The sequence below is a fragment of the Rhinopithecus roxellana genome, chromosome 12, assembly GCF_007565055.1.
Source record: "Rhinopithecus roxellana isolate Shanxi Qingling chromosome 12, ASM756505v1, whole genome shotgun sequence".
Classification (NCBI taxonomy): Eukaryota; Metazoa; Chordata; class Mammalia; order Primates; family Cercopithecidae; genus Rhinopithecus; species Rhinopithecus roxellana.
In genome coordinates this window covers 82,551,999-82,574,468 of record NC_044560.1, presented here as the reverse complement: position 1 = coordinate 82,574,468, position 22,470 = coordinate 82,551,999, and the positions used below count along the sequence as shown (strand labels likewise).

Here is a 22,470-nt window from a genome sequence, read left to right as displayed (position 1 = left end):
TTTGTAGTAGAGACAGAGTTTCACCATGTTGGCTAGGCTGGTCTTGAACTCCTGACTTCAGGTGATCCGCCTGCCTCAGCCTCCCAAAGTGCTGGGATTATAGATAGACGTGAGCCACCATGCCCAGCACCGGATTTTTTTTTTTTTTTTTTTTTGGTGCTAGAGATCCCAAAGGACTAGATCTTTTCTGTGGCTGTCCTGAATAGTTTATGGGAATAGATGATGTCAATGTACTCTCCTTATGATCCCATAATGGAAGGGAAGTGTGGCCAAATTGCCACGTCTGCTGTTCTCATTCCTCGGTTGCTTCTGTGGAAAGTTGCAAATCATCCTCTGATCCACAGCATCCAACTGGAATTTAAATTTCAGAACTGGATCTAGTTGGAATCAAAGAGAATTAATTCCATAATAATTAGGTGGGTGTTGGTATTCCTTCTGAGTAAGCCGTACAGAAGCTTGGTGCAGAGCCAAGTGGCTCCTGGGAGGCTGTGTCTCTAGGGGAGGCAATATTTTCCAGCGGATGGACCTTTCATTACCAAGCTCTGCCTCACCTCTAAAGGGTCAACCGCAGCGCTTCCACCAACTCAGGAAAGTGCTCTGTGCTCTAAAAAAAGGCTGGAATCCATGCTTTCCCCTTGGGCTACAAGTGAAACAATAACAGGAACTTCTCCACCCACCTCTGTCTGCCTCAGGTAGTTGAGGTTTTGGAAGGGAGTTGATTGTTTTTCAGTCTTAGGAAGATCCTGATCTCTCTTTTATCCAGCCCCCTCCAAAACAAACATACCTGGGCCTGTGTGGGTCCTCAGAGGCACAGCCCCGGCTGTTGGCTTTGGCCGGTCCCTGACTCCCTAAGAGAAGACGTGGATGCCCCGTCCACAAAATAGCACAGACCTCCCACAGATAGTCCTCCTAAGCCCTTTGCTAGGCATAGGGGAATGGGGGCAAATGATTCTCAAAGGAGCTGGATTCTCATCATCTAGAACAGAGCCTGGCAAGAGGTGGGAACTCAATGGGATAATATGTCTATGGAATAAGTGAGTGTGTGTCACATGATTCCAGTTTGCAGGCCAGCTTGTCACTGTTCTCTCCCAGGCAAATATACCCCCTTGACCTTCAACCTTCTTCCCTTCTGAAGTTTTGCAGTTCAATTCCACCAATATTTTTTGAACTGGGGGGTTAGAAAGGTAAAGAAGACACTACTTACTAACTATTAAATACTGAGTAGTTAAAAAAAAAATGCAGACCTGGGATCAAGTCCTACTTCTCCATTTATCTTTTTTTTTTCCCCCAGACAGAGTCTCTCTGTTGCTCAGGCTGGAGTGCAGTGGTGCAAACACAGCTCATTGCAGCCTTGACCTCCTGGGCTCAAGCAATCCTCCCACCTTGGCCTCTGCAGTGGCTGGGACTCCAGACACATGCCACCACACCTGGCTAATTTTTTAAAACTATTTTTTGTAGAGAAAGCATCTCACTATGTTGTCCAGGCTGGTTTTGAACTCCTAGGCTCAAGCGGTCCTTCTTCCTGCTCCCAAAGTGTTGGGATTATAGATGTGAGTCACTGCATCTGGGTTCCATTTATCTTTTTGATAACAGGAAGGTCACTTAACCTCTCTGAGCCTCAGCTCTTCATTATAAATGGGTAATAGTAACTATCTCAAAAGACTGTGGTGAAAATTAAACAACACATAGTACTTAGCACAATGTCTGGCACCTAATAAGCACTCAATACATGATGATAATAACACTAACACTGAATTCATGCTAGGCACTATGCTAGGTGCTGAGGTTAGAGGAATACGTAAGAAAATGACAGTTCTACAATATACATGTAAACAGATTGGAGAATTCAACTAGTGACACGCATTATGAAAAAATAAAATAGATGATGGGAATGTGTGGGGTACAGTGTCAAGAAATGCCCCCCACCCCAGGTGATATCTTAACTGAGACCTGAAGGATAAGGAAAAGCCAACCGGTGAAAAGTCAAGGGAAGAATATCCCAGACAGAGGGAAGAGCTAGTCCAAAGACCTGGAGCAGGAATGAGCAGGCAGTCAGAGATAAGCCAAAGCCAACATCCAGGAATGAGCTCTGTACACTCCAGGAGTGGCGCAACCAGGCCAGCATGGCTGGAATGAGGCAAGGGGGACAGCAACAGCAAGAAATGAGGCTGGAGATGCTGGTATGTGTGGCCATGAATGTCATTAGGATGAGTTTAGCTTTTGTTGTACGAGTGATGGGAAGTCCCCAGGGAGTCGAAGTCAAGGAATAAGATAACCACTCTGGCTGCCTGTGGAGAAAATGAAGTGTGCGGAGAAGAGCGAGAGCAGGAACATTAGTCAATTGGCTATTGTAGTGATCCAGGCACGGATGATAGTGTCTTGGACTGTAGTGATAGTGCGAACAGGGAGAAAAGAGCAGATGTGTACATGTTTGAATTAGAGCAAATGGAGATGAGGGAGGTGGGGGATTGTATGGAGAAAAAAAGGACACACAGGAATGCTCTTAGGTTTTTGGCCTGACAGACTGGGTGGATTTTCTGAGACGGAGAGGAATGGGTTTTGGGGAAAACATCAAAAGAAAACCCTTATACAAGGTAGGCTGGAATATGGCCCAGTGACAGTACCAAGTGCAAAGGGGGAGTGGCGAGAGAGAGTAGCTAACTCTGGAGCTAAGGGGAATGTGGGAGGGTTAGGTGGAGAATGGAATTGGAACTGAGACTTGCAGGACTGGAGATGGGAGGGCTGCTGGTCCAGGTGAAAGGAGTGGTTTGAACCTAAGTTTGGGGCATGAGCAGGTACAATAAGCTCATTTTCAAATTTACACATGTGTTCCTGTCAGCTAAGAAAGCTGAAATTTACAGAGGTTAAATAACTTGCCTAAATAAAATGTGGTAGATATACACCAAGGAATACTATGCAGCCACAAAAAGGAACGACATCCTGTCCTTTGCAGGGACATGGATGGAATTGGAAGCCATTATCCTCAGCAAACTAACACAGAACAGAAAACCAAACACTGCATGTTATCACTTATAAGTGGGAGCTGAATGAAGAGAGCACATATACACACGGGAGTCTGTCGGAGGGTAGGGGGAGGTGGGAGGAGGGAGAGCATCAGGAAGAATAGCTAATGGATGCTGGGCTTAAGACCTACGTGATAGGATGATCTGTGCGACAAACCACCACGGCACACATTTACCTATGTAACAAACCACATCCTGCACATATACCCCGATCTTAAAATAAAAGTTGGAAATTAAAAAAAAAAAAACTTGTCAAAGGTGATACAGTTAGAAAGTGATAAAACAAAGATCCTCCCTCCAAAGCAGAAGTGCTGAATGGTGGAACTGAGCACAGAAATACACAGTAGCAGAAGGGGCGGTAAGATTGGCAAGGTGAGGTTGGGCCAGATTCTGAAGGGGCCTGGAGTGCCAGAATGAAGAGATTGGGCCTTATTTTGTAGGCGTGGATGAACAGCATCCGTTGTAGGCTGTGCAATGGGCAAGTGGCATGATCAGCACTGTGATTTTGGAAAGTGCACTTGGTTAGATAGATGGGCTAGACTGGATAACACTTCATAATAATCGTGTCAGTCGCTGTACTAGATACTGGAGTTATACTGACAAACAAAAACAGACAAAACCCTAGCCCACATGGAAGAACTTGACAAAGTAATCAAATAAGCACACAAATAACTGTACAACCGGAACCACTGAGTGGCAAGTACATGGTGCTGAGATTACTCAGTCACCAGGATTTGACCTGCGATGGGGACCGACCTAGACTTCCCTGCTGAGAACTGGACATCCATTGACCCCGGTACTAGGCCACCCACTGTGAGCTAGGGCAAGTCAATTGCCTCTCTGGACCTCAGTTTCCCCATTTACGAAGAAAGAGGCACTAGATAATTCAATTTTCCTTCAACTCTAACGGTCTGGGATTTTTTTCTCCAAAGACCACAGATCTGTATCCCACTACAAGGCTACTAACTGGTACCCAGTGGTTTGACATTAGAAAAGTAATTCCGCCATCGCTTCTCTCTACCGGCAAGAGTCGGTCGGTTCCCCGTTGTCAGGGGAACCGCCTGCCCACCGCCCCTCCTCTCCTTTCCCGCGGCTCCTCTACGGAAACTCAGTAGCTACGCTAGCAACTACGTCACTATCATGCGTCCCACTTGCCAGGTTATAACATGGCTACCGCAGCGACACCCCACCCAGGCTTCTCACTAAATATCCCAACCTGACCACCGCTTGGGCCCACTCCAGCTCAGGAAAGGGAGGAACATTAGCGCCGGCACAGCTGCCAAGACTTCTGGAAGCTCCATCAGTCACTTAGCTCTCGTGGTCTCTCGGGTAGGCATCCTCCCACCGCCCCATCGTCACTTCCGTCGGCCGATAGTGCCCAAGATTGACAGGCGCAGACGTCCAGTCAGATGCGAGTCCAGCCCCAAAGCCGAGGCGAGGGGCGGGTTTGAGAGCGGAAAGCCCCGCCCCTTGCCTGCGTGTGACGTCAGAATCGCCATGGCCAGCTATCCGTACCGGCAGGTGAGTGTGTGAGGGACCCGCTAATCCAGGTAGCGGCCGTGCCAAGCGCAGGCCCAGCGCCCTCCTGCTCCTTTTCCCCGCTTTCTCCGCGCCCTTCCCACGACGGGTTCGCTTCAGCGAGGCCTTGCGCTGTAGAGAACCGAAAAGGGACCGTCGGTCGCGCCCGGCTCACGTCATGAAGGACCGCACATTCGCGAGGTCGTGTCGCGCCCCCTTTGACGTCGCTCACGCGAGGATTTGGGGACCTTGGACCCCCCAGGTCCAGGCTGGCGCTGGCCTGGGCTCCACAGCCTCCCAAGGCCTGGGGGCCTTGGGCGGGGGCATCAGCCATGACCGGACGTTTAGAGTTCTGGTTCCGTCGATCTCGTTTGGGGCGTCGGATAAAAATCCAGGCTTCCGGACCCACCCTACACTGCGTCAGAGTCATCAGGAAACTTTGGTTGTAGCAGGCGCCACAAGTGAGCTGGTTTGACCACTGACTTAGTTCAGCACCGCCATTTCGCACGTAGAAAAGTGAACCCCGAGAAGACACAGAATTTACCTGAAGTCACCAGGCAGTTAGGCAGCAGGGCCGAGGTCAGAACCCGGGCTGTCTTCAGATTCCTCTTCCCCAGCGTATATTCAGTGAGGAATATCACAGCAAGGTGATTCTGTGGCTAGAATTCTTTGTTGGGTGATAGTAGGGTGTTGAAGTGCACTTTGGAGTCAGAGGTAGGTTCATACCTTAGCTCTACCACCTAAATAGTTGTGAGCCCTTGAGCAAAATGTTTTGCCTTTCTGAGTCCAAGTTTCCTCCTGTAAAATAGGGCCGAATAATAGGATCTGCCTCATAAAGCTATTGTGGAGAGTCAGGAGGTGATGCTTACGAAGGGTTTGGTACGTAGTGAGGTGTAACAAGTGTTGCCCTTTAGCATTTTGATTTTTACTAGACTTCTAAAAGGCCAGTGCCCGAAGGGTCCTCAAAATAGACCCCTCATTTTACAGAGGAGGAAATGAAGCCCACAGAGGCCTGCGATCGCACAGTTATTTAGGAGATGAAACCCATGCAGGAAATGTGGGAAAACGAAGTCAACTGGTATATTACACAGTGCTCAGCTGAGTATAGTCACATGCCAAAAGATGTAACAGCCCTGCCAAGGAGTGCGGTCTTGTACGGGTTACACAGTGTTCGGACCTCCATTATCCTAATCACGAAGGCTCTATCGGCAAGCAGGTATTATTACCCCTAATTAACTGCTAAGAAACAAACCCAAAGAGGTTAAGTGGCTTCCCAAAAGTCACATGTAGTAAGTGAGGGTGAGGCCATGACCAGAGCTTAGGACTTCTCTTATTGCATCCTTAGAGAGAGGTAGGAAAGAGGCCACTGCAGGCTGGAGTTAGGAGGAAGTGTAACATAGCAGTTGTTTCCTAAAGTCCGTTCCGTTTGCTGAGTCTTGTGAGGTGTTAATAGATATTGTAAATATAGGAGGATTCTGTAGTTAACTAAAGTTTTGGAAATACTCTTGTTAAGTGTAGCTGAATAAGTTTGTTGACCACAAACAATTTCAAAATTCTTAATTTGCTAATGTACATTGTAAATCTTCCAGAAAGGAATATAATATTCAGTATTTCTTAAACATATTTAACCATAGAAACTCCCCCTCCCCTCTTTCTTTTCATATGTCTAGTCACTTTTTGTGACTCTGGTATTTCTGAGCAACATAGGCTGAGAAAACATTCATAGTGCCTTGTTTCCCAGTGGCTGGTCTTCTGCCTCAGAATCACCTGAGAGCTTGTTTAAGAAAGCACACTTTCGGGTCCCACTTCAGACCTGTTCTGTAGCCAGGAATCTACATGCTAATAAGCATTAGGGACAATTTGTGTGCATCCTAAAAGCAGTGACAGGTTAGACAGAACTGTGCTAGAATCTAGCTGTGTTAATATTATTGTTATATACCCTTGGACAAACTAAGGGCTCCAAGCCTCAGCTTCCTCACCTGTTATATAAAGGGAGAAATAATACCTGTGAAAAGGGCTAAAATGAGGTTGAAATGTGGGGAGCCTGGCACGTTGCTAGTGCCTAGTACACGCCAGTGTCTGGTGGCAGCTCTTGCTGCTGTGACTGCTCTCATGATGCCATGCTGCCTGGGCTATTCTTGGAGTGAAATACTGAAAAGGAGCACAGAGAGAGGAGTCTGGAATAGAAAAAGAAATGTTGCTTTTTTTCCTACCATACCCTTGTCCTGCCTCCTGGTCTCAGGTGTTCTAAGAAAGGAAACGGGTTGTTTTAGAGCATCTCAGTCAGTGCTGCCTCCCCTCCACCCACTACATAGCTTTGGAGGATTCCAGCCTATTGTTAGGAGTCAGAATTCCTGTAATTTTCCACTGCTTCCAGTTCAGGGTACCCAAGCAGGGACTGGGTATTGGAGTAGTAAAATTCAGGCACCCTTTGGTCTTATGGGGGAACCACCTTGGTGGATTTCAGTGCTGAAGAGCTTAGTTTCTGAAGCCAGAGAGAGTTGGTGTCAAATCCCTGCTTTGCCACTCCTTTGCAGAAGTTTGTTGCAAAAGTCTGGGACTCAGTTTTCCCTTTTTTTAAAAAAACATTTTAATGTATTTATTTATTTTTGAGACAGAGTCTCGCTCTGTTGCCCAGGCTGGAGTGCAGTGGCACAATCTTGGCTCACTGCAACCTCTGCCTCCCGGGTTCAAGCAGTTCTCCTGCTTTAGCCTCCCAAGTAGCTGGAATTATAGGCGCATGCCACCACACCTGGCTGATTTTTTTGTATTTTTAGTAGAGATGGGGTTTCGCCATGTTGACCAGGCTGGTCTCAAACTCCTGACCTCAAGTGATCCACCTGCCTCAGCCTCCCAAAGTGCTGGGCTTACAGGCATGAGCCACCACGCCTGGTCTAGTTTTCCCTTCTTTAAAATGGAGTCATAATAGTATCTACCTCAGAATTACTCTAAAGATTAAATACGATAATCCACGTAAAGTGCCAGGTATGGTGTTGGGCATGTAGAATACTCCCAAGTGGAGGAGTAATGCAGTTATGCAGATTGAAGAGACAATGTGATAAGTATTAAATGGGAGTAAGTGTAAGGTACAGCACCGGAGAGTGAGATACCTAACTCAGTCTAGGGGTGCATCAAGCCTTTTTAAAAAGAGGTGATATTTAAGCCAAAAACTGAATCACTGGTAGAAATTAACTGAGTGAAGAAAGGAATGATATTCCAGCGGAGGAAATAGCTGCACAAAGCCCGGGAAGCAAGCAAGACAGCCTAGGATTTTGGAGGAACTTTAAGAAGTTCAGTGTAGTTGTAGTGATGTGGGGGAAAGGGGTAGGAAATTAGACTAGAAAGGTAAGCAAGGGCCAGATCCCAAAGGGACTTGTGAGCGTTTTGGGGGAGTGTGGCTTCATCCTAAGAATAGGGAGGGAGCCAGTGAAGTGTTTTGTCCCGTTTGTACTTTAGAGCGCTTACCGTGGGGTGCTGTGAGAATGGATTGAAGCCGGAGAGACAGGAGGCAGGGATACCGGTTTTGACACTATTGAGGTAATCTAGGCTAAAGAGAACTGTGACCTGGTAGAGGAGATTTGAGAAGCACCTAGGAGGTAGAGTTGAGAAAACTTGGTGCCTGAGTAAGGTGACAGAGAGGAAGAAAGAGGAGGTTCCCAGGAGGGCACTAAGGCTTTGGGTTTGTATGATTAGGAGGAATGGGACTCCATTCACTGAGATGAGAACACAGGGAGGCATGTGTTTGGAGGGAAGGTCCAGGAGGCTGCTGGATATGTGGGTCTGTAGCTCCGGAGTGATGAAGCTGGAAAGATTGGAAAGTGTGAGCACAGAGGTAATTGAAGTCTGGGGATGGTTCTTGGCTCATTGTTTATTGGTTGCATACTTCTCTCCTATTTCAAGTGGCTCTGCTGGTGAATGCTTGAACCATTCCTTTTGTCTTGTGATTGTTTAACCCCTTAGTTTGGGCTTCCCACCTCCTCCCATGCACTTGAAGAGTAGCTCTGGGTTGCAGACCTATCTTTGCAATGCTCCCTCCTCCATTCGTCGTCAGGGCTCAACTTGGAACAGCCTTTGATACCTTTGAGCTTTACAGGGTCTTGAGGTTAGAAGAGTGAGTCCTCAGAACTGGAAAGAAAAAAAAAAAAAACCAGGACTTTCTGAGATGGTTATTTGGGAGGAGGTAAGCTCCCTACTGCTTGCACGAGTGCAAGTAGAGATTCCAGTATTAACTGAGAGGTTGGACTGAAGAATCTTTAGGGTGTCTTACAGAATGTGGCGCTCGAACTGGGTCTAGGTGCTGGGATGAAAGTAAGATTTTTCTGAGACTCCCTGATTTCTGGGCTTGAAGGCTCTGAGAGATCACCTAATCCAGCCTTCCCTCTACCTCTGTCCGCGGTAGAAATTCATTGTATTTGACAGAGACATTTAGCACAATCCCTCGCGCAGACACATGCTAGGCTCTCACTCATTTATTGAGTGAACAAACAGGAGGGGGTAGTGTAGAGTCATGCAGACCCTGACTTGAATCCCAGCTCGCTCATTCTAGCTACCTGATCTCAGGTATGGTATTAAACTCTCTGCCCCTTAATTTTCTCATCTGCAAAATGGAGATGATAGTGTTTACCTCACAGGACTGAGGATCAGTGAGAGCTGATTGAACTGGAAGCACCTAGCAGAACCTCAGTAAATGTTCATTGCCCCCATTCCCCCAGGGCGTCAGATGTAGCTTATTTGCAATCAGCCAGAGCCCTAGAGATAGTTTTTCTGTGTTGCTGCAGAAGCTGCAGTTACTGAACTCTTCCTTTTTCTTCCACTTCACAATCTTCTGTTTATCGGTATGAAATAACTCTTGGAAAAATTCTAAAAAGGGCTGGGAGCATGGAGTAGTATAAAAGAACATGGAGTCAGGGACGCTGTTTTTCATTTCTGGTTCAGACCTTTGCTGACAACTCAGTGACACTGGGTGACCCTCTGTGAGGCAGGGACCACCTCATCTTCTTCCCCAAACTTCCTGTGTAGCCTGGATTCTGTCTCAGTTGGCTCCACCTCCTTCATCTTGTGCAAGCTAGAAAAACCCGAGTCATTCTAAACACTTTCCTCACTCCTCCATCTCTTTCCTAATCTAATTAGTCACCAAGTCATGTCTGGTCTATCTCTGAAATAGCTTCAGAATCCATTCCGTTCTCTTCATCCCCCAGTGTGCTGTCTGGTTCATGCCCTGCCTGCCCAACACCTGGGCTACTGCCTCCGTCGCTGGCTCATCCTCCACACCGCTGCTGGTTACTTCCCTAAACAAGGTTCTGATCACGTTCCTCTCCTGTTGGAAACCCTTCTGTAGTGCTCTGTTTTCTCCGGCATAAAGCCCCAGCCAAACTCTTTAGAGTGGTGTTCATTTGTTCAAATATTTGTGGAGACTTGCAGGTGCCAGGCACTGTGCTGGGCCCTGGGGTACTATGATGAGTGAGGCCCAGTGTCTGTCCCTGGGGAGCTTACTGTTGGATGGGGGAGATGCTAGACAGACAGAAACTACTCTTAGACACTGATACCTCACAGCTAACTGAAATGCAGTGGGAGAGGTGCTCAGTCAAGGAGTGTATAAAGGGCCTGCCTTTCTGGGTTCACACTGCATTCTTGGCTCTGCAGTTTAACTCATTCTCTGAATGCACTGTGCTCACTCTGAAGTCTGTGCCTTTGTCTTTCTTCTCCCTTCTGTCTGGAGTGTCCTTCCCTGCCTGCCTTTTGGAGAATGCCTATGCATCCTTCAAGGACCAATTCCAATATCACTGCCACTTCCTCCAGGAAACTTTCCTTGATCCACCTCATGCGTTGTTCATTTATTCATTCTTCAAACAGCACAAATCCCTCCATCTAAGCTTCCTTGATAGCACATAAGTAGATTTTTCTGAATGGCACTGATCAGATTGTATCACAATTTTCTGTGGGCTCCTTAAGGGCAGGACTTCATTTAGTTGTGTCCTCAGATCTACCACAGAGCCTAGTACAATATCGTCACTCTGAAAACGTGTGCCAAATGAAGTCCTTTAACAGCTCTGTGGCTTAGTTTCTTCATCTGTAAAAGAGGCCAACTAACATCTTCCTTTTTTCTGTTAGGAGGCCATTGGCAAGATTCTGCCAGTAGTGTTTGTGTTTGTGAAAGTACTTTGTAAACTACAGAGGAGGTCTTTAATGCAGGACAGAAAGGAAAGGGTTTAACTGCTGCCAGACTGCAATAGCCGGGAGGGCAGGAGACCTGCCTGGCAGCACCTGCCTTGTTGGCCTGGGGGTGTTTCTTGGGTGGTTTATAGGTGGTTTCCTAGGTGGGTTTTCCTAGGTGCCAGGTGCAGTTTATAGCTTTGTTCACAGGGCTTATAGTGGGGCAGCTACTTCTGGCTTTGTGTCTGGCCTGTTCTTTGGGTGTGCCCAGATTCTGCAGAGTCCCCACTCCCTTTCTATCCTATGCTAGAATCCTGACCCCTATTGGATAAGGAAGGAGCATTGTAGCAGGAGGCAGGAGGAGTCCTTGGGTGCAAAGGAGTGGTCCAGCCTTGTCTCTGCCTGCAGCTCACAGCATGACTTGGGCAAGTCCCTCCCTCCCTCCCTGTCTGTAAAATGAGGGGATTAGGTTAAGTGACTTGTCTTCTGGGTATTTCTCTCATCACACCTCTCCAGCCCCTTGGGAATCTTGTTCATTCTCTAAGTCCTAGCTCAAATGCCACTCTCATGGAAACACTCCCTGATTTTGCCCTCCTTCCTTTGCAGCCCTGTGGCACATAACTTATGTCTCCATTTCAGAGACCTGTTTTCCTTATGCTATTTTGTTAGACATTACACAGTGTCTACATATTAAGTCCTGTCAACTGTGAGCTCCTTCAGAGTGCTTCACTCTCCTTTATACCCCACCCCCCACAGTTCACCTGGCCCAGGATTTTGCTGATAATAGTAATTAATAGAACAATAGCAGCTATGACTTATTGATCATTTGCTTTATGCCAGGCACTGTTGTAAAAACTATTTTTCTTATGTGAGTGGTTTTCAGACTGTCTTTTCAGTCACGGTGAGGGTTCTTCAGAGCCCCTCAGAATCTAGCAAGGGAGGGGGGTTCCATATGGTAGGGCTCTGGAGCCCCCACTTTACTTCAGCCAGAGCAACTTTTTTTTTTTTTTTTTGAGACGGAGTCTCGTGCTGTCACCCAGGCTGGAGTGCTGTGGCCGGATCTCAGCTCACTGCAAGCTCCGCCTCCCGGGTTCACGCCATTCTCCTGCCTCAGCCTCCCGAGTAGCTGGGACTACAGGCGCCGCCACCTCGCCCAGCTAGTTTTTTGTAGTTTTTTTTTTTAGTAGAGACGGAGTTTCACCGTGTTAGCCAGGATGGTCTCGATCTCCTGACCTTGCGATCCGCCCGTCTCGGCCTCCCAAAGTGCTAGGATTACAGGCTTGAGCCACCGCGCCCGGCCGCAACTTTCTTGTATTAGTTTTATTTATTTTATCAAAGGATTCTTTGTTTCTCTTCTTTCTTTTTTCTTTTTTGGAGACAGGGTCTCTCTCTGTTACTCAGGTTGGAGTGTTGTGGCACAATCACAGCTCACTGCAGCCTCCAACTCAGGCTCAAGTGATCCTCCCGCTTTAGCCTCCCGAGTAACAGGGACTACCGGTGTACCACCATGCCTGGCTGATTTTAAAAATTTTTTTGTAGAGGTGGGATCTTACTATGTTGCCCAGGTTGGTTATCAAAGGATTCTTTAGTTAAAAATTAAACAGAATTTTGCTGCATTTATTTCTTATAATCTGCAGAACAGTCCAATGAGGAAGGAATTGTTCTATTTGTGAGGAAGCAGGCTCAGAGAGATGAAGCCACAGGCCCACAGTCATGAACTCAGCTGATGGGAGCAGAGTTTTAAATTGAGATCTGTCTGACCCATTCTTGTCTGTGAAGGAGTCTTGCTAGTATAGTAGCTCTGACAGCTTCTAGGGAGGAAAAGCTCCCAAGGATTGCTGAGTTGGGGAGGTGACAGGGCCTGTTTCCTGCTCTCCCCACAAAAAACCTCATGAATTTGGCCTTAGCCTTAAGAGTAATTATCTCAAGCTATCAAACACAACAAAAAGAGAAAGCCCAGGCTCTGGGTGGCTTGGCCACTGGTGCACTCACAGCTTGATCTAGAACATATCTAGATGGTGCCGTCCTCGGAGCTGGGCCTAGCTGCTGTCTGTGCCCTTGAGTTCAGCTTGTCTGCAGATGTGTTGGGGCTGTGCTCTGCTGCGTCCTGTGCTAGCCATTTAGGGAGATGGAGCAGAACACTCTGAGCCTCAGGGATCCCTGGCTATTGGTGTGGGAAGGTGGATGAGAGAGGGAATGCCCCCAAGTATGCTCTAATGCACAGATGCCCTGGACATAGAGCCAAGAAACCCAGGTTCTGGTCCCAGCCCCTCCACACAGCCTGTGTGTGACTTTCCTGGACTTGAGTCTTATCCTCTGTAGGAGGCTATTATTAATAGTGTTTGTTGAGTGCTTAATCTGTGCCAGGCCCTGTGTCATGACTGGCCTCATTTCATTCACAAACTAACCTGAGAGGTAGCTTTATTATTCCCATTTTACAGCAGAAGATATTGAGGCTTAGAGAGGATAAGTCAGTCCAGTTAGTAAGTGGCAGAACCTGAACTTGAACTCTTGAACTGGTTGTTTCTTGTTTGTTTGTCTGTTTTGAGACTGGATCTTACTCTGTCACCCAGGCTGGAGTACAGTGGTGTGATCATGGCTCACTGTAGCCTCGATCTCCCCAGGCTCAGGTGAGCCTCCCACCTTAGCCTCCTGAGTCACTGGGACTATAGGTGTACACCACCACACCTGGCTAATTTTTGTATTTTTTTAGTAGAGATGTAGTTTTTCTATGTTGCCCAGGTTTTTAGTAGAGATGTTGTTTTTCTATGTTGCCCAGGCTGGTCTCTAACTCCTGGGCTCAAGCAGTCTGCCTGCCTCAGACTTCCAAAGTGCTGTGATTACACAGGTGTGAACCACCACGCCTGGCTGTTGAACTGGCTGTTGAAACCATTGTATCATATTGCCTTAGGAATAGGGTCTCCCCTGCCTGCCTCACAGAGTTGTGAGTGAGGATAGGGATATGTTTTTACATTAGGGTAAGGAAGACATGCTGTGGATGAATCCATGCTACAGCTCTGTCATTTGTCACTGATGAGGGTCAGGGGTGTATGTTAGAGCCTGCATTTTCCCCATGAGTTCTGCAGATAGAGATGGGAGTACCACAGGATGGACATTGAGAATTCTGTTTGATTCACTTGCCTATTCATTCATACAGGAAATATTTACTGAGCATCCATTCTACACTGGGAGCTGGGGATAAAGTCACAAACCAGACAGGATCCCACCCCTTGGCGTGCAGGAAAGGAGAGTTAGGAAAGGAGGATTTCAGCCCTGACTCTGCAGGTCTTTGGCGGTGTGACTTTGGGTAACTCAGTTTACCCATCTGAGCAGTGAGATCGTAATTCCAACCCTACCTATAGGATCAGTTGAAAGGATGGTGGTGGAAGTGCTTTATGGCTGTAAAGTGCCATACTCTGCCTAGTTTCTGGCCTCATCATTCTGACTGATAATCTTGCTCTTCCTACAGGGCTGCCCAGGAGCTGCAGGACAAGCACCAGGAGCCCCTCCGGGTAGCTACTACCCTGGACCCCCCAATACTGGAGGGCAGTATGGCAGTGGGCTGCCCCCTGGTGGTTATGGGGGTCCTGCCCCTGGCGGGCCTTATGGACCACCAGCTGGTGGAGGGCCTTATGGACACCCCAATCCTGGGATGTTCCCCTCTGGAACTCCAGGAGGACCATATGGCGGTGCAGCTCCAGGGGGCCCCTATGGTCAGCCACCTCCAAGTTCCTATGGTGCCCAGCAGCCTGGGCCTTACGGACAGGGTAAGTAGTGATCTTGGACTCTGGGTACCTCTTGACGTGGTTCTGGGTTATCCATGGCCAGCCCTTGTCCTTCCTGTGGGTGTGCAGGCAGCCTGGTCTCTGGCACCTTAGCATCTTGCTTCCAGCTTCAGTGTGTGTCCTCAAAATGAGAAGTCTGTCAGCTAGTTGTGTTGCAAGCATTTGTTTGTATTACTTGCTCATGCTTACTTTCTTTTGCTTATATGTCAGCAGCTGTTAGTTGGCTGTTGAGTTTCTGTTCTGTGTGTCTTTTCATTCAGGGATCCATGCTGAAGGAGCAGCTCCCGTTTGGGATATGTTATCTTTGTGGCAGAGAGAAAGAGCAGGAGAGCTAGCAGGAATGCACAATGCCTCTTAAAGCTTCTCTGAAGTACTGTATGTCTTGCCCACTAGCATTCTTTTGGCCAGAGCACCCCCTGATCAAGACTGACATCAGTAGGATGGGAATGGATGTCCCTCTGCAAGCCACCAGGCAGTGGGAGAGGATGTACAATGCTCTTATAGGGAAGGGGAGATTAGCAAATAATCTAATAATAGATTATTGAACTGGCCTTTTCAACCATTGTACCATATTAGTACAATGTCTGTGGGTGTGCAGACTGTGTCTTCTGGCTAGAGATTATTAGCCAGGAGACATAATGTAGCCTACCATGGGGAGAAACTCAGTTTAAATATCCGTTTTTCTGTGAAAATATCTCAGAATACACACATTCCAGGCTCTTTGCTGAGGATTTTATTTTTCTGTTATCTCATTTAATCATCACAACGATTCTGGGGAAATGGGTTCGTTTTAGAAACATGGAAGTCATTACTCAGAAAATTAAACATTTTGCCTAATGTCACACAAGCTAGTAAGGATCAGATCCAGGGTTTGAATCCAGGTCTGCTTTGATTCCAAAGCCTGAGCTCTTCTATATAAACTACACAGATCAAACATGTTACAGAGTCTCTCCTGCCCCAGGGCTGTGGCCCTTGCTCCCCTATGACACTGATGTTTTAGGATGATGGGTAGAACCTGCCTGGATTTTTCCAAGGAGGTCAGACTAATCCCTAAGTCAAGCAGACCTTTTTCCCTCTGTCCTTACTGAACTTTGGTACTAGGCAGTGGTTTCTGTCTTCCACAACTGCCCATGGCTGTCTTTGTGTGAAGGGACCCTTATTGTGGCCAGTTAACTCAGTGTCCTGAAATAGACAGACTTACCAGCTTCTACACCTTTTTTTTTTTTTTGAGATGGAGTTTCGCTCTTGTTGTTCGGGCTGGAGTGCAATGGCATGATCTTGGCTCACCACAACCTCCACCTCCCGGGTTCAAGCGATTCTCCTGCCTCCATCTCCCCAGTAGCTGGGATTACAGGCATGTGCCACCACGCCTGGCTAATTTTGTATTTTTAGTAGAGACGGGGTTTCTCCATGTTGGTCAGGCTGGTCTCGAACTCCCGACCTCAGGTGATATGCCTGCCTCGGCTTCCCAAAGTGGTGGGATTACAGGCATGAGCCACCGCGCCCGGCTGCTTCTACACTTTTATCTACCACCCATGCCCCCCCATCTCGCAGTTCACCTTTTCCAGAGAATTCTTGAAATGCTTCAGGGGTATGGGTCCCTGTTCCTTAAAAACATAAAATCAACTAAGAGTAGTGTCTGGAACACTATACAAGAACTCCAGAGGACTCATGGAATTGAAATCAACTGCATATACTCATGAATCTTCACTGAAGGTCCTCTTCCGTCAGAGTAAGAATGTCAGCTGCGTGGAAGACGGAAGGTGAATTTGTGAGGCTTTGTGTGTAGGAAAAACCTGTAGCGAGGAAGTTACTGAGGCTGGTCCTTCCTGGCATTTCTGTTGATGGCCTTCACACCCCTTCCTCCAGGTGGCGCCCCTCCCAATGTGGATCCTGAGGCCTACTCCTGGTTCCAGTCGGTGGACTCAGATCACAGTGGCTATATCTCCATGAAGGAGCTAAAGCAGGCCCTGGTCAACTGCAATTGGTCCTCATTCAATGATGAGACCTGCCTCATGATGATAAGTGAGTCTCCGCCTTGCCCTTGGGCCCGAGCTGGGGCAGAGCCACCTGATAGTGTACAGTAGGTGGGTAGGTAGACATTCTGAAGAGAAATTCATTGACCAGGGAGGACTGCGGGGAGGAAGCTAGGTTCAGGGTGAGATCCCCTAGACTGAGAGCTCTTTTCCTGAGATCTTTCTTAAGTTCTAGACCCTGCCTAGTTACAGGCTAACTCAGTTTCCTCTTCTATAGAATGGTACTCCCTCTCCTGGTAGGAAACAGCAGGGAGGGGTCAGGTGCCAAGGCTGCAGAGAAAATGCAGTTCTGGATGGGCTGGGGCTAAAGGTGTCCAGAGTAGGAGGACGGTGCAACGCTTGATGTGGGTGTCTCAGGTGCAAGCATCTAGGCCTTAGGCCTTGGTTCTGTGAAGTCACCTACTCCAGCCTGGGGAGAAGGGCTACCTCAGTGGGGCCTGAGGGGGACCCTTGGCCTTCAGTCTTGAAGCCTTCCTTCCCTCCTTTCCCTCCTCACCTTCAGACATGTTTGACAAGACCAAGTCAGGCCGCATCGATGTCTACGGCTTCTCAGCCCTGTGGAAATTCATCCAGCAGTGGAAGAACCTCTTCCAGCAGTATGACCGGGACCGCTCGGGCTCCATTAGCTACACAGAGCTGCAGCAAGGTGCGGGTCATGGCTGGGGCATGATGGGCAGGACAGAGCTAGACTCTTCTCTTTACACCCTAAGATACACAAAGGGATTTCCTCTTGCTACCGAATGTCCACCTGCACTACAGAATGCTGTTCTCAGTGCAGGCCTGTGTCCCTCATCCCTCCTGTGACCCAGTTGGGGCACTGAGCCTAGATCCAGGGCAAGGAAACACCTGGGTCCAGAATCAGGGCTGGACCCCGGAGTGCTGGGTGAGATGGCCCCAGCTACAGGGAGCCTTAAGGATGGAAAATTGGCACCTTAAGGGCTGTGAAACCAGTGTGTGTGGCTGGGGTGACTCCTTCCTCTCCAGTTTCTAGCATGTAGAATGGAAAGAGCCCTGAACAGGGCTCAGAAAGATGGGTCTGTTGCTACCCCTGCTAGTGGGCAGTTTCTCTCCCAACTTTGGGACCCCGAGCACTCTAAAAGTTGCAGTTGGGGAAGATGACCTGAGGCCACAGCCCCAGGTCTGGTTCCAAACTGACTCTGTAAGGCAGGAGGCCACAGTTTGGGCTCAGGCAGGTTAGTAAGAGGTTGAGTGGAGGACCCAAGAGGGAGCTTTGCCACCCAGGAGGGAGAAAGGGCTCCCCAGAGAGTCTAGTCCTTTGCCCAGGCTGTGGATTTCATTCAGACTAAGGAGGTCTATGGGCAGGAGTGAGTGCACCACATCTGCCCCCAGCAGAAGGGAGGGGAGATGGCCTATGGTAATGACCTACTCTTGCCAGCTTTTGCCATGGATATTAGTAAGGGTGATAGTAACCACAGCAAAACAGATATTTACTGAATGCTTGCTATTTTTAATAGGCTTATGTAATTCATTCTTCCCATGTGCTAGGTACTATTTATAATTCCACACCCTTCAATGAAGAATCCCTTATTATCTCCCTTTTACAGGTGAGAAAACTGAGGTTTAGTGTGGGTAACCTGCCTAAGGGCCTGCATAACAAATGGAGAGTTGAGGTTTTAGCCTGGCCTGGTAAGTTATGAACAGAGGAAGGAAGGAAGCAAGCATCCCAGTGAAGAGACAGGATGCTCCAGGAGACCTTGGAGTGGCGATGACTTTATTAAAATAGCACTTACCGAGTGCTTTTTATGTGCCAGTCACTGTGCTAAGTGCTTTACATGATCACCCGTTTTAATCCTTGCTAGAACCTACAAGTTAAGTATTATCCCCATTTTAGAGATGAGAAGATAGGGATAGTGAGGCTAAGCAACTTGCCCAGGGGCTGACCCCAGAGCAGGTCCTCATACCTCTTCTGTGCTGCCTCTGATGTCTGCCCCAAGCAGGGTGGTCGTGGGAGCTCAGGCTTCCTTTTGGAATGCAAATGAGTCAGAAATGATTGCAGATAGTCCGTTGTCATCTCTGGAATCCCATGAGCCTCAGCTGAAGAGATAATAATGGAGACTGGGAGAAAGAGGGATAAGGGCCTTCCACCTAAGGGTAGCATCCAGACAGGGCCCCTGTTGTGCTCCTGACATCTTAGACCCTTGGGATTTCTCTACCCTCTTTATGCTTCTGTGCCCATCCTCTCGAAGTTCCTTGAACTGCTGTGATCCAGTATTGCTGATTGATGGAGGTGCTCATGGCAGGTTTTTGTGTGTCTGGTCTGTGTGCCCCTCTTCTCCAGCTCTGTCCCAAATGGGCTACAACCTGAGCCCCCAGTTCACCCAGCTTCTGGTCTCCCGCTACTGCCCACGCTCTGCCAATCCTGCCATGCAGCTGGACCGCTTCATCCAGGTGTGCACCCAGCTGCAGGTACTGACAGAGGCCTTCCGGGAGAAGGACACAGCTGTACAAGGCAACATTCGGCTCAGCTTCGAGGACTTCGTCACCATGACAGCTTCTCGGATGCTATGACCCAACCCATCTGTGGAGAGTGGAGTGCACCAGGGACCTTTCCTGCCTTCTTAGAGTGAGAGAAGTATGTGGACATCTCTTCTTTTCCTGTCCCTTTAGAAGAACATTCTCCCTTGCTTGATGCAACACTGTTCCAAAAGAGGGTTGAGAGTCCTGCATCATAGCCACCAAATAGTGAGGACCGGGGCTGAGGCCACACAGGTAGGGGCCTCATGGAGGAGAGGATGGAAGTTGAATGTCCTGATGGCCATGAGCAGTTGAGTGGCACAGCCTGGCACCAGGAGCAGGTTCTTGTAATGGAGTTAGTGTCCAGTCAGCTGAGCTCCACCCTGATGCCAGTGGTGAGTGTTCATTGGCCCATTACCGTTACTACCTGTGTTCCCTCACCAGGCCATCCTGTCACACGAGCCCATTTTCTCCAAAGTGGAATGTGACCAAGCATGAGAGATATGCCCATGGGACCAGTGGCTTGGATTCCGCCACACCCATAAATCCTTGTGTGTTAACTTCTAACTGCCTGGGGCTGGCCCTGCTCAGACAAATCTGCTCCCTGGGCATCTTTGGCCAGGCTCTGCCTCCGCAGCTGGGACCCCTCACTTGCCTGCCATGCTCTGCTCGGCTTCAGTCTCCAGGGGACAGTGGGCACCTCTCCCTGCCAATACTTTTTTTAATTTGCGTTTTTTTTTTTCATTTGGGGCCAAAAGTCCAGTGAAATTGTAAGCTTCAATAAAAGGATGAAACTCTGGGGTTCCATGTTTTCCACCGTGATTTCTCAGCTACAGGTCCATCCACTCCTTTCACTGACTATTTAAATACATCCTATACACCAAGCCATGCAGAAAGCAGCAGCTTGTGGGGACATGGCCTATGTGGGGCTCCTCTCCACTGCCAGAGGGAAGTGAAGTGTAGGGTAGCCAGCTGGGGGCCCTGCCGGGTTCAGTTCAGTATGGCCTGAAGGTCTATTCAGGAAGCTATTTCATAGCAGTTTTAGGGCAGGCATTCTGGGTTGAAAGCAGCTACCTCAAACTTCATAGCCTGGCCTTTCTATTTTCTCAGGCCCTAGTTTTATCTTCCAGACAAACTCCATTTATTAAGTCATAACTTTCCCCCCATTTTTATTAAGCACAGACATCTGTACTTGCAAGTCAGATCTTTAGATCAGCATAATACCCAGTCTACACCGACTGTCTGTAATGAGCTGACCACATTTCAATCAAAAGCCAAAGACACCAGACATTCTAGTTTGCCAGGGGGCTTTATTCTGGGTAATGGTGATTATCTTTTGGCTTTTTGAGATAAAGAGCTCTGAGGCCCTGTGCAGGGCTCTCCTCCCTGCAGTGGGTAGTTGGAAGTAACTATGACTGTTTTGCAGGTCAGTGAGGCCCAGCAGTGTGTCGGGCTTAGCCAGGTCAGCTGCATTCTCCTCTGGGCTGCTGTAGTGCTAGAATCCCAGCATTAGGTGGAATCCGGTTCCCAGAGGCCAGCCGCCATCCAGAGCTATAATTCCCTTCATAGCCCCCATGTGAGTCTGGCCTCTGCTTCACCAAAGGCAAAGAACCCAGTGCCTTTCTGGGCAGCCCATTTCCTCCATGACTGGCAGAACATCTTTCTGATGTGGATTCTAAATCCTGCCATCTTGAAGACACCACCATTGGCTGTGGTTTTCTCTGTGGGCCGCTCAGGACATACATCACCCTTTCTGCATGCCAACCCTCTACATAGTGGAGCCTGCCCTTTATACCACATTTTCCCCAAGTCCTCCCTTCCCTAGGCCAGATAGCCCCGGGCTCTTGAGCAGTCCCTCGCTGAGCATCTCTCCCCTCGGCATCCTGGTCACCTCCCCTGAAATTTCTTCAGTTTATCCGAGTCCCCCAGAGTGGAGGGCTGAGGCCCCCCATGGTGCTGGGTTCAGCCAGCAGAGCGTGGAGTAGAACTGCAGCCATTAGGAGCAGCGCCTGTTGTTTCTTTGTTCCCACTGAACCAAGTGTCTGCTGAAACCCGATGGTGCCAATTGTAGTCTCTCACCTTTGTGCTCAGCTGAGGCTGAGGAGCCCAAGACCTGGATTGATCTTGTGAGCATGGTTGGTTCTGAGCTTGGGGGCCAGCTGTCACACCTCATCCTGCACACTCACCTCCAAGCCTGCCTACACACTGTGCCAACCGCTTTGGATCCTAAGGCCAGTGGGAGTGTGGAATGGGCAGGAGAACCCATCCTGGCAGCAGCTGGAGCTCTGCGCCGTCCACAGAGAGCTGGGCTGGTAAGTCGTGTGGAGAGCAGGTGGCATACTTAGGCCACACATTCCACCTGCTCCGGGTGAAGCGGGGTGCCTAGGATGAGCAGTGCTTCAATACTCCTGGGTTGGGCCCCTGGCAGCACCAAGGCTCTGCCCACCTTCTTGACGGGTGAGGTCAGAGGGAGCCCACAGCTCCATTAATCAAGTTAAGCAGACCTGGTGGTGTGCATAGCAGAGCTGGCCCCTGCCAGATGTCCTTGTTCCTCTCAGCAGAGTAGCACTTCAGACTGCGCTCCACGTCCTGCTCTGGCAAAAAGGCTCGGAGCCTTTGGCAGCCTTAAAATCATCTCGGTGGCAGACGGAGCATGTCTGGCCAAGTCTGTGGCTTTCTCTTTCTATCCTGTGAGTTCATAGAAAATAGACGCAAGCCTTGGTTTCCAAGAAGATGAAGATAACAGCAAATCAGCCCATTAACCCGCTCTCTGCCCACTCGGCCCCCCTTACCTTCCCCAGGCCATTGGGCCTGTGAGCAGACAGTTGTGTCGAGGGGCGAGGTTCTGGCGTCACAGGATTGGCACCGCATGAGGAGGCAGCACCACGTGTGCTGAGGCCTGGCTGAGTCCATCTTGGATCCCATGTGGTGGGAGTGGGAGGTCAGCAGATAAGAGCATTCTAGTGCCTTCTTGTCTTCCCTCCCCCTAGCTTCCCTACCTTCTTCTGCTCCTAACCTCAGCGGCACAGATTTTGTGCAATGACAAGGAAAGGGAACATTCAGTGCCAGGCTTTTAATTACAGTTGCTTCGGGCTGCTGGCCTCTGTGCCAAGTGGCCATGGAGAGTGTTTTATCACACCACAAAGCCAACAAGGTCAGGTCTGTGGTGTGTGCCCTTGGCACCTGGTTAGGGTGGGGCTGCGCTCATGGCCCACTGGAGAAAGGCTGGGCCCAGATTAGTTCACACAGGCATCAGAACAGCTGGCCAAGTGCAGCCCTGGGCTTCAGGGAGCCACAGAACCAGATGGAAATGCCTGTTGGGACCTTTAGAGCAGACTCTAGGGAAGGCCGGTAATTGGGTAGGAAAGGGGTCTTTAGGAGGATGGCCAAGCTCTGGAAGGATGATGGGGACAGATTGTACTGTGGGGTATGGCCAAATGAGAGAAGTACAACAATAATCGTGTCCACAACACTTCACAG

At 48.9% G+C, this 22,470-nt stretch overlaps 1 protein-coding gene across 3 annotated transcripts; it reads left to right on the top strand.

The window, feature by feature from the left end:
* The first annotated feature begins 4,417 nt into the window (after window positions 1-4,417).
* On the top strand, window positions 4,418-19,795 carry PEF1 (penta-EF-hand domain containing 1). 3 transcript variants are annotated; one of them, XR_004051990.1, is made up of 6 exons: window positions 4,418-4,544; window positions 14,164-14,461; window positions 16,349-16,504; window positions 17,018-17,161; window positions 18,815-19,108; window positions 19,435-19,795. XR_004051990.1 is itself a non-coding variant. In XM_010353778.2 (5 exons), exons 1-5 carry the CDS (start codon window positions 4,521-4,523, stop codon window positions 19,042-19,044), a joined length of 852 nt encoding a protein of 283 aa, XP_010352080.1. In that variant the 5' UTR covers window positions 4,418-4,520; the 3' UTR covers window positions 19,045-19,795. The 3 variants fall into 3 exon arrangements, 2 of the variants coding, with proteins under 2 accessions (XP_010352080.1, XP_030768596.1); XM_010353778.2 differs by having other exon boundaries at window positions 18,815-19,795; XM_030912736.1 differs by lacking the exon at window positions 4,418-4,544 and adding an exon at window positions 4,836-5,188 and having other exon boundaries at window positions 18,815-19,795.
* Window positions 19,796-22,470: the final 2,675 nt, after the last annotated feature.

Excerpts from the sequence above, each read along its gene's own strand:
- PEF1 (XM_010353778.2), top strand. The coding sequence starts at position 4,521 with ATGGCCAGCTATCCGTACCGGCAG. Across the intron at positions 14,462-16,348 it reads GCCTGGGCCTTACGGACAGG|GTGGCGCCCCTCCCAATGTG; the intron begins GTAAGTAGTGAT and ends CCCTTCCTCCAG. Across the intron at positions 17,162-18,814 it reads CTACACAGAGCTGCAGCAAG|CTCTGTCCCAAATGGGCTAC; the intron begins GTGCGGGTCATG and ends CCTCTTCTCCAG.